A 13,964-nucleotide genomic window follows, 5' to 3' on the forward strand; every position below is an offset into this window, starting at 1 on the left:
TTGTCAAAATGGGAAAGTATTTAATTTCTTTTTTTTTTGGTGGGGGGTGTCAGTCTTTATTTGAATTTCAAAAAGTTTCTCACAGCATAAATTTTTGGCATTTGATATTTTGAAATGTGTAAGTAGTCGGGAAAATTACTGAATATGCTGTTAACTATTACATACTAGACAAAATCACAAACATACTAAAAGCTTTGTAAGTTCCTAAGTTAAACCTTATGCCAACATCTTATTCTTATACTTGTAAAACTTAATTCTATGTCTGAAAAATAATGGACTCTTGCCACCTTCTCAGAGTATGCATATAAACTGATAAAAAAAATATCTATATCACTGTAATAGAGATTTCAAAAATCTTGTATGGAAAGATTTTACATTCAAAATAAATCCTGGAGATATATATATCTGCACTTATCCGCAGTTCTTGTGGTTATTCTTGGATTCTTTTCGCAAATTAAAAATAAATTCCGTAGTCATTTTTATAAAGTATCTGTCTGAAAATATAAATGCATTCTGATGCGTAGAGTACAGATGAATAATCGGCCCTTAGAAAATCAGAATCTCATATCATTATTGTCTTAGATATGTTTCGAAATTTTTTTTCATCTAAACTGCCACCTAGTTATAAATCAGCATAAAACATTACATTTTAACATAACAATGTATATAAGTGCAAAACATGAACATCAAATAAAAAGCCTTGTCACTTTTAATAACCGTTTCCGAAATATCTATAAGAACCCAAGTCAAACAATATCTATTACATCTTCAATAATGGTTAACCTTCAATAATAGTTCGCGCAAGAGACGTTTTTTTTTCTTCTTTATATTTTTACCACACTGCGTTACATACATGTACACAGATTTCCTTCTATTTTAAAACCACTTCACAAAATCTCTGCCATTTACGTCACTGACTGCTGTTTCAAGATTGTTCTCTCTTCTTCTTCTTCTTCTTTTTTTTTTTTCAATTCGATGTTAAACCCGCCAAAAAATTAGACCTATTTTTCTACTGACCTTGCAGATATATGGCTGACGTGAGGTTATGTTGTCCAGTGATATTTGTATATCCAGTACGACTCCTAAGGTTTGAAATAAGGTCCAGAACATCTCTTTTGGAATACACACAACCTGCAAAACACAACCACATGATGTTATTACGTAAGAATTGTAATAAAATAACCAGGCAAATCTGAAAGACAAATGAGATTGGATTTTGTTGTGCACCATCATAATTATACCATTGATCCAGAAATAAGATATCCAGGGTTGTTGTTGTTGTTTTTTTTAGTGTACATATATTTCTATGACATTAATATTTGTAAAAATTTACCTCAAAAGCAAAACTATTTAGTAAAAAAACCCTGTTTCTGGTAATTCTAATTTGGTCAGTGATTATAAACTTGTTCTCCTTTATACCCTTACTGACCAAAAAAGCTCAACTTAAGATTTTGGTTTCATTAGATTTTGGATCACTGAACCCCAAAATATTGTGTCAATTGTGTCTTAATTAACTGAACATTTGATTTCATGGATTGGTTCTGCAACAAAACTTAAAATTTTTTATTGAATGTTGAGGAACCCACAAATAACTAAAGTATTCTTCTGCATTTATATATATGTTTGAACCCATCAGATCACTTGGGGTTGCAATGCTAAAACTGAACTATTAAAGACTTAAGCTTAACAGGTACTGCTAATCAGGAGAAAGTAGGGCAGTTGGGTGAAGCGGAGGCCAATTTGAGAATGAATTTCAACTGAAGCTGACCAGTTTGACTGCATTAATTTACTTGATGGAGAGAATTTTAGCAGAAATGGCTCTGAATATCAGCTTTGATGAGAGGTGGAGTGACAAAACCTGTCTTCTTTTCAAACATCAAAGCATTCTGTGTCTAATGACCATTGGTGTTTCCTCAGTGCTAGCTGCAGCTGAAGGGGGATCCTGAACCAACCTACTTAAAGGTCTCTGTCTGTCTAATGAGAGAAAGTTTTCTTGGGGGGAGGGTGAAAGAAATATGATTCATTACAACTTCCAAGTCAAATTACTCTTTTCCGGGAGGTTAGCACTAAAGTGAGTGTATATATCTTTGCATGGTAGTAAATTCCTACCAGTATTCATTTACTCCCTCCACCCATATTGCTTCGATTTTTATGATGGGTTGGGGGGTGGAGGATTTAGTAGAAGGATGTTATGAGTTTAAACATAAAAATGCTACGAATTATCTTATACTATAACCTTTAAATACTGTCTGTTAATTAGCACCCTAGCTCTCTCCCAATCGCTGTTTTTTCTCCAACTATTTGTAAACATGTACTTTATAATTAATTTTGATAGTAATCATGCAATCAATGTTTCAGTTCTGATTTTTGTATCATAGAAGTTTTTTGTCAAATTAAACCTCAACAATAGTACTGGTACATGTACTTGCATAAGCAATCTGAAAGAATAGAGTAACTTTTTGACACGTACTACTAACTGAAAGAGAGACACAAGAGTTTTACCAAAGTCCCAATGCTGTAAAGCTGAAAGTGTACAATAAACCCTTTCACCTGAGTTCTGGACCAAACCCTATATAAAAACCTTTCCCATGTATGAATCATCCACATTTGTATATTAAGTTTCCTGCTAAGAATTCAACATGTATGATTAAAGCGTAGTGATCAAGTGCAAAGATATTATTAATGTGATATTTCATTTGCCTCCTTCAATGATAAATGGTCTCAAAGAGTCTGGAGCAACATGTTGGATCATGCTTTGTGTCAAAGGCTGCTCAAAAATCTCCCAAAAAAATTATGCTTTATGTGCATTTCCCATATAACAGATTTAAAAAAATAAATGTAAAATCCCCTTCGTCCCAATGTAAATGGTCACAAATTCAAGTTTTCAGTGACCCACTATATATATATTTTACTCATTGAAATGAAAATAACATACATCATAGAGTTTAAGATAAGAATATAAACACTGCCTGTAACATACTTTCTCTTTCTCTTACAACCTACTGCATATAAAATTATAAGCTAAACCAATTGAAATTTGTATTGATTAATCATAGAATAAATTAGCATCAGCAACAACATCAATTCAAATGTGCCACTGCTTGACCAACTAAGTGCCTCCATTGAACAATTTCTAAGCAACAGTTACAGTAAAAAAATAGCTGCCCAAATAGCACTGGAAAAACTCTTAAGTTTAAACTTGAACAGTTGGTTACCACCTGTTAGGCCACCTTGATAGAAGGAGTTTCTCAAACTTGCTTAACTTGTCAACATTTTTTTTTAAAGGTGTTCGCTCTCTATCTCTCTTTTTTCCCTCTTTTTCTGACTGTCTGGGGAATCCAAGCATAGCTTATAGTCTAGACAGACAAACGATGCCATTATCAAACAAAATCTGGGAGTTATGTAATCAGAAAGCAGGATTCTGCTTCTTGTTTATTTAGTCTTTTATTGCAGAAATAAGCAATTAGGCAAAATACTTAACATTTTGTATGTCATTATGGCAGCCAAATTTATCAATGATTTTTATTTTAGCTTTATGGTCTTTACGAAAATACCTTTTCCTTGCGCGGATTCATAGACAGTAAGTGCATTTAGAAGAAAGTTTGCAATTAATAGTGTTATAAGACAAAAGTTTTCTGTTATCAGCTGGAGGGTTTAATTCTGCAATTATTCAAGGTCAATTACCGAAATGGGCAAATGTAACTAATGCAAGATTATTATCTGAAAGATTTCAAGAGCAGTGGATGAACTTATTTATTTTCTCATGCAATGCCCCATTGCTACGAAATTCTTCCCACGTTTGTTTATTAATGCTTGATTTCCGAGAGGTGTTGATGCAATCAGAATTTCTCGCCAGTGTAATTGGCCCCCTAATAAGAAAGGTACTGCATAGATTTGCAAAGGTCATTTGCTTATCATACAATATTATAACAAGTAAATTACCGCTTGATTGACCTATGTGAAAAAAGTAGCAGGATGCAAAATGATCCCCTAAGAAAAGAGATCTTCTTTAATGTCTTCCACTTCAGAACTGTGTTCTTAACAGAAAATTAAAATCAAGTTTTCATGGAGTAAAAGAAGAGGAAGCACTTGTGTTTCTCTCCAAATAAAAATTCCAACTTTTTGGAAGAAAAAAAATTTGCTCAGCAAACAAAAAATGAATTCAAAATAGATGGCACTGGACTATTAAACAGATCTAGAATACATGTTTTTAAATAAACCAGTGCTTCACTAAATATACGAAATATTGACCTGTGTGATACTGGATCAGTTATGCAACAGACAAAGTCAATGAACCCATGCAACTGAGCCAAAGTGAGCCGGATGTTGAGCAAGGTCACCCTATACATCTCAGTGCAGCGATGACAGTGAACAATGCAGCCAATATATCCCTGCACACATCAACAGATAATCCACAGGCTATTAGTTACGGCTAATCCTCCCCAGTAATTCCTCTGATGTATGTATTAGTAGCATTCCTACTCCTTGAGAGGTTCCCAGACACATTAAGCCTCATTAAACTGTGATTAAAGTAATTGTTGGGGAAATGAATAGCTTCCCTGTTGCAAGGTAACACATGTTGCAGGCATGTTAATCTGTCTTAAGCATGTTAATCTGGTTTAGACACTTTATTAATCTGCGTGGCTTTCTATCAGGATGAGCGTTTCATCCATTCATTTGCTGCATGCATCATTCCATGACCTCACCATGTAAGCCTTTGGTAGAAGACCTTGCTAATACTCAGCTAAGTAATTTTTAAGTTATTTTTGGGATTAAAGGAAGCATATTATTCACGATAACTAAGACAAATTCATACCCAAATTTACATATCATATTCATTATCAATCTTCTACTTTATGAGATTTTGCATCTGCTTAAAGTTAGTAAAATCAAAACTAAAATTGAAAACTATTGAAAATGATAGTGACTTATCAAAATTCTACAAGTATAAAGGCTTCTGATATTTAAGAAAATTTAAAAACCTCAGGTCGATACATGTTACTAATGAGTAACAACTCTTCATTTTGTAGCTCTGATGGTAAAATGACCAGCCAAAAACCTACTCGTACATGCATTTACCAATTATCAAGCCGCAACAAGATTCCAAAACACAATTATAAGCAGGTTTTTCGGCTCTCTAGATAAACTACATCTAGCTGAATGATAAATCTGTTTTGCTCAATATTTTGCTCAATATCTCCCCCCCCCCCCCCCTCCAAAAAAAAAATCTTCTCTTCTGACATGAGCTTCCCAACCTGGACCTTTTGTCCTTATTTCTACCTGCCACGGCAAACTGTTTGTGTTACGGGATCAGAAAGAGCACAGAACTCCCCATTGCAACCCTCCTGACAATATAAATAATCATATGAAATATTGACGAAAATACAACATTGCATGAATATATATCATATTTGATCACCCTTTTCTATAAACAAATCCTTGGTTTTACATGCTTGGAGATGTCAAAACAAAAAGATATTTTGTTTATCCTAAGGATAGATCTAATTTATTTAGAAATGATGTTTAAGATAGAGTTCTGATATGAACGAAATATCTGTTCTGGGTTCGTTTTCTGAATTAATGTATTTTTGAACACTTTCCCTACTCTATGAAGTAGCATTTCATTTGATTTACTTGTGATAATGAAGTGAAAGTGTGGGGGTTTACATGCATTGGAACATGGAACATAATTACTCTCTTTTTTAGAAGTCTGAGCTTATTGGCGATTCTGTTGAGAGACATAGTGGCTATATAAGATCTCCTGAGCTTGGCACAGATTTGACAAGAATTCGGACCACTTAACTACGATGACCTTTCAACATATCAGCTGTGCAGGCTTAACACTCAGTGAAAACCTTTCTTCAGTTTCCACAACTGACAAAAAAACCAAACTTGATGCTTAAGAGCGGAAACACTTGAATGGAAACCATTACAACATACTGGAAGAAAAAAGGCAATCTCAAGGAAAAGTAAAGCAATTTGGACAAAAATTGTCTTAATCTCTCATTCTTGCAGTCATACAAATGCACCTTTGCCTTTATTTGAATCAATTTATAAAGAAGGAGAAAAAAAATTGAGCATTTATCATATGTCTGACTTTTTAATGAACATTACAGAAAAGCTTCAAATGTTCTGATATGAAAATATGATTCTGATAAGGAAAGCTAGAAATTCGAGACTTCACAGAATTTGAATGTCTTTTATATCTCTGCACCAACTCCCAATAAGTGATACATCTTCAATAATCGCTATGGATCAATTTACGATGTCTTTTTTCTCTATTATGAAATATATTGCTATCTTCATGCCTAAACAAAATATGAAGATGCATTAAATTATTTTCCAGCAGACGGCAAAAAGCCAAGCTTAACACGAAATGTATCAAAGACACGGATAACCATATACTGTATTTATGCAAGCCAATACCAAGGTATTCCCTCCATCAGAAAAACCGAAAATTCTAACAAAATTCTTAGACAACTTCATCATAAGCAACTGATAAATCATGGGAACTTCATTAATATTCCAGCTACTGTACATGACACATTTATGATGTAAAACAACTATATTAAATTGAGTGGGTTGTTTTTTTTTAAATAAGCAATTTTGCAAGAAAGGACTTTCATGAGGATTGCATTATCTAGAAATATGGTCAATATAAGAGATGATACAATTCATATGATTCTATATACCATGTACAATATCATATTAAGATTAGCTGTTCAAATGGAATGAGGGAGCAGAGATTTATTCTCTGAATACTGAGCAGAGACTATAGTTCTCCTTATCCATTTCCTGTAGACTTAATTATCATCCACGATCCATCAGTTCAATCCAGAACAAAATAAAAATTTGCTCATGAACATTGTCTATTTTATGGAGCTTTCAATGAAAAAAAAGAAAAACCAACAGTTTTTAGTTTCAGTGCACCCATTACAAAAACTGTGGATCATTAAGTATGTGTACAATGCATTACATTGCAGAGACAGAACATTGGAAACAGAGCAGTATGGTGCATCTGTTCATCCAGTAAGATACCTGCATCACCTAGATGCACTTACCCCTTTTCTAGCTTAGATACTTGTATGGGGCTTTTAACACTTGGATTTCAAAATAGAAAGAAAGATATACTTCACTACTCTGAAAGTCTCATAATGTTGAAGCTAAGGCTAAGGTTAAAGTTTCAAGAAACACTCTCTATCAAATTCACTGCAACTAAAAAGCCAGTAATCTTTATTTTAAATAACCCCCCAAAAACCCTAAATTCATCCCCCAAAAAATTAATAAAAAGCTCAGGTTATAATGAAGAAATCTGCACACAACTCATCAAACCACATGTCTTTTTTTTCACTTTTTCCACCAAAAAATTTGATTAAGAAACAAGTTTTTGTTAATAAAGCAACTGACGTAAACTCTGAATCACTTAATGATAAACCTCTAATCAAGACCTCTTTCTAAGTTTATCTCTTTCCACGTTTTATTACTTTTAGGTCCGATGTTTGATGGAATAATGGTATTCCAGAGTTTTAACTCCCTTTTTAAATAAAATAGAATTAGTAATAGAGGAGAAAAAACATATGCTCAATATTAAAACATTATGTTGCATAGAAATCCATATTTAAAGGCACCCACCCCTTTTACAATCAAATAAAAAGTAAAACTCAATAGAAAGTGCATGTTAAAGATAATTTGTATACTTTTACACCAACACCAAGCTGTGAAGCATGAAGCCTTTGAAGAATCAATTTAAGACTAAAGATTTCTTTAAGGATCTAATGTATAGAATTCATAATAGACATTGCCAACTCCATCCATCTTGAAGGGTTAAGAGATTGGAGATATGGCACAATTATTGATGAACTTTGACAAAGTTAATGGAAGACTACTTCAGTCAATTATATTATTAATAACTAGAAGCTTGTTAACCTTGACCCACTCTGACCTGATTTTAAGGATTAAGAAAAGGGTAAAAGATAATCCTTACAATCATCCCCCCCCCCCAAAAAAAATGGATAAATGAAATACCCCCCTCCCCCCTAAAAAAAATACATGAGTTATACCATTCTCTAACCCTCATCTCCCTACAATACAATCTTCATTGTTATGGCCATCTTCTTAGTCTGAGTTAATTTTAATTTCTTTGGATTTGAACCATGTGTTGATATTTGAGGAAAGTGTCATATAACTCTAAAATCACTTAATTGGTAAATAATGTAGTATTTCAAGATCTAAACTTATCAAAGAATTGGTTCTCTTCCATTAGTATTGTTAGTGATGACAAACTACTAATTCACTCTGAATCAGACTTGCCATGCGGACCAGGTGCTAATGAAATGCAATGATAACACAAATGATGCTCATATTTTCTCCCCCCTTTGATATGATGTGAAGTTACATTAATACCATTTCCAGGTTTGAAGACAATTCATGTCACAAATAAAGTTACTTAAGAGCTTTGCTAGATAAACATCATGTCATGTAAATTGTTTTGTATAAATAACAAAGGTTCAAGTTCAAACTGCTCCAGTATACATTGTATAATCTCAATTTTTTCTAATGGAGCATGCAGGTTATTCATTCTGAATAAGCAATTGCAAGAAAGCATATGTGTACAAAAATCAGTGATTTTTTCTTTTTAAAAAAAATGAACCAAATACTTATGCACTTTCAAACACCAATAAAACTCCTCCCAACAAATATTTTCAGTATCATTCATTCTAGATGTTTTTAAGCTGATGACTGACATTGAGACATTTTGTGTTTTAAACTGGATGATATCACGGCTTCTCATAAAAAAATACCTGATGACTCCAACAAGAGTTAATCATCTGAGATTACAATTCATTATTACTGTCTTTCATTAGGGTCTGAAAACTTTCCAAAATGCACTAGTGTAATAAAAACCTTACTATTTTTTATAAATATAAAATAATTATCAGCAATCTGTGCAAACAGCTGATGAATGCATTGGTGCTGCACTTTTTATCATGTGCATCTTCCCCCATATTCTTAACTAATGTCAAGAATGAATGATACACATTCTGCGACTCTCTAGACAGCCAAATGCACTGTCTGTCAATGGAACAATGTGGCAAGATTTAGAACAGGTATAAATACAAGAAATGCATGTATTGCACAAGCTTGGGTACAGTCAGCAAGCAAGCATCATCATACTCATGCTTTCATTGTAAAATGGTTCAGTAATGTAATTAACTGTACATGCAGCCTTAAATTTTTTCTCCACCTTCATTAATAAAATTACTTCAAAGGCTGATAGAGAGGAAGTCTGGAAAAAGAGCACTACATATACTGTAGGCTGTGAATTATTTCGAAGGTTAAATTAAGTCTGAAATTCCCATCCACCTTTTCTAGAATGGGGATTGAGGGATTACATGTTGGTAAAATTGAGCATGAATTCGGAATTGGTATCTGCGAGAGGTTTTGTAATTTTTAAACTGAAACGCTGTCAGATGCACTGCAGATCCCGAGTTCTTCAAAAGTCTCAAAGCGCAAGAATAAATTGAGCAGCATTATCTGGTCTGTGATGTAAAAGCATCCATCGCACTGCAGGCTAACAGGTTGCCAATAAGAGTTGCTATATAATCACCATGTGAAAAGACCAACAATCTATGCATTAACTTTCCCTCAACAAAAGCTAAACTTTCAGACTAAATACATGGTCTCGAATATAGAAGAAACGAAGAAAAAACCTGTCTCAATCAAGCTAAATGCTGAAGCACTTGGGCTATGATGTAATGTTCTAAATTCTTTAGCACAAACAAGTATCTTTGCATTTCTTTTGAAGTGAAAGGTGGGTTGTTAGGAGCACGGGAAACATTTACACACATATTATATATACACAGTGTGGCAAGTACCTGTTTTAGAAAACTGAGTCAGCATTTGGCTGCAGAGAGAGGGAGGGGAGGAGAAAGAGAAGTTATAATTGTTAATTTTCTTAATGAATCACATTGCAAATAAATTGACTTGCTGCTAAACTCCTGTCTGCCTCTGATAACTTATGGCCTGTTATAAATTACACTTCCTGCGTAACGTAATCAACGGTTTTGCTACACACAGGCTCTACATTCTCCCCATGCAACAATTATCTAGTCATTCCCGATTATAAAAGTTTATTTTTCTCTCATTTTTTCCATGTCCACAATCAATGCTTTTACTTTCAAAAATATATATTGGTTAACTCTCAGACCAAAAAAATTTGTTCTATATAAATAAATTTTCCATTTTAATCTTTTAATCACAGTGGCTTTGAAAATTCCCTTCTAACAGACTTGGCTCTGAAACCATTTGTCTTCATCAACCAAAGAAACAAATAGGTGCAAACTTGAAACCTAAAAACTAACCTTCAAAATGAGTTATTGGAAAGATAAGACCTGGAAGTTTCATGTAGGAATCATCAATATTTTGTCTCGAAATCTAATTAATTACAAATGTTAAAGGGAAACACAATTGGGCACCCACTGCTTAATCCCTTTGGATGGCCCGATAATAAATTTGTATATGGTATTATCAAGCATCCTGCATTGTTATATTTTAGAGTCTTCTCGTGTTTTTAACACCATTTGGCAGAAATTTAACCATTTGTTTGATAAGGCTTAACCACAGACTATTTATTTTCAAATTCAGCTCGGGAGAATATACTGCGCATCTATGGGGAAAACAAGTTTTAAAGACTGCATCAAATTGAGATTAAATGTATCTTAATGTCTCACTACATTGCTTAGGTGACTTCAGGATTGGAGATATCTTTTCGGAAACCTGTAATAAATCTTGTGCATCCTTGCTTAATGCCATTCTGATAACCGAAAAAATCAAGCATTTTCAATTTTTTTTAACATATATTTAATGAATATATTTTTCCACCCAACATTTCTTTCTGGTATCAAAGTGAAATTAATACAAAAATATGGCTGCACTTGAAATGCTTATAGGAGGTACATGTATATTGGCATCAGCTTCAGTGCATGTCAACACAATGTATGCATCAAAGCTACTCGTCAACAGAAATTGCATAAGTTAATGACCAATATATATATACTGATAACAGTCAGCTGATAAAGGGTGGTCAATTTAAACTAGGCCCCAATCAAGTGTCACTTGATAAACTCTGTTCTCCCCTCAAAAGTAAAGGGTGGGCCAATTTATCAGGGCTTACCACATAATACAAAGATAAGAAATGAGGAGGAGTGCATTTGATGTGTCCAAGGTTTTAGTATTAGTATACATCTGAATCATGTTCAAGCAATGGGAAAATTGGCTTACAGTGGTTGGTTTAATTATTTAATAAGGGATGGCTCAGTATTCTAAAACCATTTCTGTGTAACTCAAAGCTTTCCTTAAGATAAGATATACAAACTTGAGATATGAGTAGCTCTTCAACCATGTAGGTGTCATAAATACAGCACATTTTAGGATTGCTGAGTTATTTCATCACTAAAAATTTTTCCTCCATATGACAAATTTTACTATATGACACAGAAATACGGCGGCAAACCGAATTACTCATCGATTACATTTCCCACACATACAATCTTGTGTGGGCGAGAAAATTAGGGGGTCAAGAATTTCCGTGATAATACTACGCAGCATAGAAAATTAAAAGTAGCATAATTCTTGCAGTCCTATATTGGCAAAAGTTTTATTTTGCGAAAGGAAAAAAATTATAGTAGCCGTATAAGGATTATACATTTAAAAATATGCCCATAATTCATAAGATCAATGATCGTGAACGGGTAAAAGAGAAATAGAAATCTTTTATATTTATATAAAGTATCCAACAGTCATCGAACTTCCTAAAAATATTTCATGGAAAAAAATACCAGAGCCGCGAGAATACCACACAGTATTTACATAAGCAAGGCAATCAGAAATTCTGAGGCAAGATTACACAAGAAGAATCTTTGACCCAGACGGGTTGTTGGTACCATGCCAATAGCATGGATTAGCAGGGTGTCAACTTTTCTCAATTTAGACTTCGTTGTTCTTTCTCCATTTTTTTTTTCATTATTTGGTTCAACCCTTGAAAAAAATCCACTACGTCTGTAAGCTGAAACACTTCCAGAGACGTTTTCATCACTTAACGAAAATTAAACTCGATCGAACTGACTTATGTGCACTCTCTTTCTTTAGTATAAATTAGACATGAAGATCTTTTATATAATTATTTACGAGATATGATGTACATCGTCAGAACTGATGACTGAAAGATTACGTTCAAATCAAACCAGTAATCCGTTGCGAGATACGGGCTGTTCTGGACTTTTAACATTTGAAGAAAGTCAGATATTTCTTTAATATAAATATAACATACAATTAAAAAAATAAACATTATTTCACCCAAACAGGAATATTAAAGTTCTATGCACAGTAATTACCCAACATCGTACATATCGTGAAAGTTGATTAATTTCCATAAGAGTAACTTATTTGGAGAAAAGACCAGCGACTTCCTTTGCAATATTTGCATGCGTGGTACCTCACATCCGGCAAAGGATTAAGTAAAATTAAAGCATGACACGAACATTTTTTACGGTAAAAAATTTAAGATATCAAAATTTTATTTAAAAAAAAAATTATTTATATGTGTCAAAGTATGATTTTATGGGAACATACTGAAAACAAAAAGTTTAATAGTGTGTTCAATTATTTTTATATTCGATAAACTGATTAGGGATGATGCTAATTGGAGAAAAAGACAATTCAACACCGTGGACTTTTTTTTTCAATTTGTATGAACTCAAAGTATTAAATACTTACCGCATGCTGTTAGGACTATGTATAGAGTTGCGATGTATCGTATAAAGTATCCGTTACCGAATGGTCCCATGCCTGTTCCAATTGGAAAATTTGGTCGGAATCCTTTACAAAAAACATGTCTCCGTTCCCTGTATCCCAAATGTGAGGCCTCTGTTTGATACCCCCCAGGTAAGAAGGGACATTACACCCCCTTAAAATCGTAGATCACCTCGTGTCCTTTCGTTCGTATTCAACTATATAATAAAATCCTCAAGAGAAAAAATAGTTTTGTTTCTTTTTAATGTTAATTGCCAGCAGCTCGTCTTTTTTTTTCGATCGATCTTCAGTCTCCACCACTTTCTCTTCGATCCTCAGCAAACAGGTTGTATGTATATAAATGGAAACACCTTAATGAGAAAATTTGAAGAAAATGAGTTTTATATCTAGTGTTGAAAGACGAGTTGACGCTTCTTCAGATAAGACTGTTTGTCTATTTTGATAACATTTTATTAAATCCCGCATTATGATTCAGAGGGTGAACACTTCGATTTGAACGTGATGCAATCATGTGACGTGTGATACTAAATCCAAAGCAGCCTTCCTTCAGAACGAAACTGGGAATCTACCATCTCCACACAATACCACACGTCTTAAAATTTCTTTACAGAGCATGTACGACCTTTTCCTTTTCTCTTCCCTCTCTTTTTTTCATTCATTGATTTTCAGACAGATATATACCGCCAAGAGATTATTTTGATATTACCGAAGCCAACAAGTGGTTCCAACGCTGCACACTATATTCCAGAATATTATTACGTAACAAGTAAATTTAGAAAATCTCACTAATCCGGTATTCCCTCTTGATAAAAGGCAAAAAAAAAAAAATGTAAAATTATTTTGGTTAATCCAATTCTTTGAAAATTCGAATTTTTATTAACCACGACGTTTGGTTTTTTTCCTCAGGCTAAAATAGTATTTAGAGTATTTCACACACGTACGGGTCTTTTTGCTCTCACCGTCTCGAGAAAAATGATGAGAGGAAATTAAGAATAGTGTAAAAAGTGTGACTCCCAAACTGCCGACGCGGAGGTAAAAGCAACTTACAGACAAAAGCACGCGCGAACCGTCGATCAGCTGATTAGTACATACTCCCCCTCCTCGGGCTTCTCTCCATTCGTTGTCTATTCCCCGCGTCTAAATACCTGACAGAC

General features: G+C 33.7%; 1 protein-coding gene across 4 annotated transcripts in view; it reads right to left on the reverse strand.

The window, feature by feature from the left end:
• Window positions 1–13,964, reverse strand: part of LOC128184283 (protein kinase C-binding protein NELL1-like) — a 39,849-nt gene that overhangs the window by 25,212 nt on the left and 673 nt on the right. Inside the window, exons 1-3 of one of the 4 annotated variants that reach the window (XM_052853711.1) lie at window positions 13,858–13,957; window positions 12,775–13,160; window positions 1,018–1,131 (exon numbers count right to left, since the gene is read on the reverse strand). In XM_052853711.1, coding sequence (XP_052709671.1) covers window positions 1,018–1,131; window positions 12,775–12,844 — 184 coding nt within the window. In that variant the 5' untranslated portion in view covers window positions 12,845–13,160; window positions 13,858–13,957. Of the gene's footprint in view, window positions 1–1,017; window positions 1,132–12,392; window positions 12,479–12,774; window positions 13,161–13,857; window positions 13,958–13,964 lie in introns of those variants that run through there. The other 3 variants (XM_052853710.1, XM_052853713.1, XM_052853712.1) reach the window with 3 other exon arrangements.

The sequence above is a fragment of the Crassostrea angulata genome, chromosome 5 (genome assembly GCF_025612915.1).
Source record: "Crassostrea angulata isolate pt1a10 chromosome 5, ASM2561291v2, whole genome shotgun sequence".
In the NCBI taxonomy this organism is placed as follows: Eukaryota; Metazoa; Mollusca; class Bivalvia; order Ostreida; family Ostreidae; genus Magallana; species Magallana angulata.